General features: G+C 50.6%; 1 protein-coding gene across 1 annotated transcript; it reads right to left on the reverse strand.

The window, feature by feature from the left end:
• Positions 1 to 373: 373 nt before the first annotated feature.
• On the reverse strand, positions 374 to 1,868 carry LOC34620306. The gene is made up of 3 exons (XM_022733563.2): positions 1,648 to 1,868; positions 816 to 1,126; positions 374 to 549 (listed from the first exon to the last, which is right to left on the reverse strand). Exons 1-3 carry the CDS (start codon positions 1,866 to 1,868, stop codon positions 374 to 376), a joined length of 708 nt encoding a protein of 235 aa, XP_022587148.2.
• Between the last annotated feature and the right edge of the window lie 892 nt (positions 1,869 to 2,760).

Consider the following 2,760-nt stretch of genomic DNA (forward strand, 5'->3'; position numbering starts at 1 on the left):
CCCCGAATCCTAAAATTCGGAGACTCATTGAGGGCCTCCGATTTTTTCTCGCCAAAATCACAACGGTAGCTACGGGCAAGGATATAGCAACTAACCAAAACCTCTCAAGGATAGCTGAGACGAGAATGGGCTGAGTGCGTCTCGAACGTTCATGGTGTCCAAAGTTTTCGAAAGTGTGTTGTGTGTGTCTGTTGTCTGCGCAGTGCACTTAGCACTTGATCCTCTGTGTTCCTCGAGGTAAAGCATCCGCATGATGCAGGGGCATAGCCCACGTGTCTGCCTGCTACAAATTGAAAAGCCTCTTCGAGTTTTTCGACGCAGGAATGTGCTGTGTGACTTAGGCATGGGTTTAGAAGCCACCGATTATGACTGGTCACACTAAGTCTCCTCTGGGCTTCACCCAGTTGATCTTATTCTCGGGAGCCTCAAGATAAAAGAGCTTCATATCGATGCGGTACTGCCTGTGCTGGTCCAACCACAAGTAACCAAAGAAAACACCCACAATGGCGCCAAACAAGTACTCACGCAGGTACATTGCCGACTGGTAATCTGAAGAAGCGCAACACACGGAGACAGGTGGGGGGAACACGTCTATTTTGATCTATGTTTTTCTTCAAGAAGCATGACAGGTGCCAGCCCCGACGCGACCAGCACTGCGCTGTCTTCAACATGTTCTTGAGTGTAAAACTGGGTGTCCATATACAGCGCAACAAGCAATACCACTGATTTGCTAAAATCCCACTTTAGAGGTCCACAAAAAACACGCTTCTTAGCCGAATGCTGTAGACACCAAACATCCATCCCACGTATCTTACCCGCTAGAACCCGCTGCCGATAAGAAAGCCAAGCGCCTTCCCACGCAACTTCTTGTTCACGTGCAATTTCCTCAGGAGTCCGGTAGGGCGTGGGGATCTGCCGTCGGTAAATCTTTGCGGGCTTTGCAAATTTGTAAAACATATCTTCGTAGTCGCTGAATGTTAGCTCCCCCTTGATCAATTTCTCCATGTACGGCTTCAATTCTGGGGTGTCGTCACCCAGCTTTTTCAAAAAAGGATAAAACTGCGGCGGCACGTGGAAGACATGCTTTATCTGCGTCGATATCTCCGGGGGTATGTGGGCTGGAACGCTGCAAAACAGTCGTGCAACCCGAATTTCCAGAGGCACCAAAACATAACAAACGCATCATCACACCACATGGTGCTTACATTTTAGAAGTGGCGGGCCGAAATGACACGAGCACAACATAGGCACAGCCGTTGGAAGCCTCATACACAAACACAGCAGCAACCGGCACGACCAGATTCGCTCTCTGAAGCACACTAACTGGAGTCCCTTGCTAAGCATACATACACATTGTTATCCAGTGCTCATGCATGCATGCATGCATGTAAACGCTTCCTGCTGCATACAAGACCCCCCACCCCCGCTTTGCATCTACTTCCCAGCCCCCATACCCTTTGGACATACACGAGAATTTACCCTCCCATCCCTCATCTCGGAGAATAAATCCATTGATACACTTACACATAGGCATAGATGTATGCATATACGGACACGTGCATGCATGCGCATGCAGATGCAGACGCATGACTTGCGTGCGTAAGGAAGCGCTGGGACAAGCACACGTCGGAGCCTCCACCCACGTACCCGTATCCGTCTCGGGGAATAACTTCATGCTCATCTTCCCACAGCGGCTGCCAGGTCGGTCTGTCGTATTTGACATCAAAGAGCATGGGGTAGCCGGGACCACCTACGCGTCTGTAGAGGTTCTCCCCTCCCACGGGGACATTAGTTGTGTTATTCATGCCCCTTTGCAGCCCCTTCGGATAATCGGTGTGGCTCGCGAATCCCCTCCTGCCTCCACCCATAGCGCACACAGGGCAACTCTTGCTCGTGCAGCTGTGGCGCCCATTGGCTGATGCAGCGAACGATTGAAACGGCGAAGACGCGATGGAGAGCCCAAGAGGCTGCTGAAGAAATGAGGAATATCTCCTCAAGAGCTTCGGCCCGAGACGGAGCGAGGCCGATGCTCTACTCCTGGTGACTGCCGCAAGGGGCAGAGCAGCACAGCCCACGGCCATGGCGGCAACGAGGGGAGAATGCCTAGGAACACACAAGGGGTATGCCAGAAACTTTATACAGGCTGCATATGATATTCAACGCGTTGGATGCAAGAGGAGTCCACTGTATAGGAGCAGGTGTACAGACGGCAGGGATGGGGCTGCTTAACAGCTGTTCTTGGGGCTTAGTGGAGTGTATCTCCTGCACTCTCTAAGAAACTCCAATTAGCTTTCTAATGTTGCTTGTCCACTTTTTGATGAACCATTGTGCGCAAATGAGCCGCGCATGCAGCAGATAGCTTGTGCATTACCCTTCGGATTACAGGGGTTCGCATTTCGGCCTTGCACAGCGACGGCGAGCGCTAAAGCTTTCCTAAAACAAGAAGGAACACCAATTCTCGGATGAAAACTAAACCCTGAGCTCACGACGCATTTTTCGTGAGGCTCCTTTAACCGTAGTACCTTTTGGCATGCACAGTCGTCCCGTTCAGGAAAATAGCGGCTGTAGGGGCTGCGTTACATTTTTACATTTTTTGTCGCGCTCCTCCTTTTAACCCCAGATTAGTAAACGAACGACGAATAGATTTGTCCATACAGATTATCTATTTACAGTACTACTCACTCAACACAAAAGACGCAGTGCTGTGTGCCTTTACGGTAGGCTCTATGTGCAACCAGCTGTGAGTGCTTAGACTGTGCG

This window comes from Cyclospora cayetanensis, unplaced genomic scaffold (genome assembly GCF_002999335.1).
Source record: "Cyclospora cayetanensis isolate NF1_C8 unplaced genomic scaffold, CcayRef3 CcayRef3_contig_431, whole genome shotgun sequence".
NCBI classification, from domain to species: domain Eukaryota; phylum Apicomplexa; class Conoidasida; order Eucoccidiorida; family Eimeriidae; genus Cyclospora; species Cyclospora cayetanensis.

Coding starts and splice junctions, on each gene's coding strand:
- LOC34620306 (XM_022733563.2), bottom strand. CDS start 1,868: ATGGGTGGAGGCAGGAGGGGATTCGCGAGCCACACCGATTATCCGAAG. Junction 1,127..1,647: donor ATTCCCCGAGACGGATACGG/GTACGTGGGTGG, acceptor ACTGTTTTGCAG/CGTTCCAGCCCACATACCCC. Junction 550..815: donor TCGGCAGCGGGTTCTAGCGG/GTAAGATACGTG, acceptor GCGCTTCTTCAG/ATTACCAGTCGGCAATGTAC.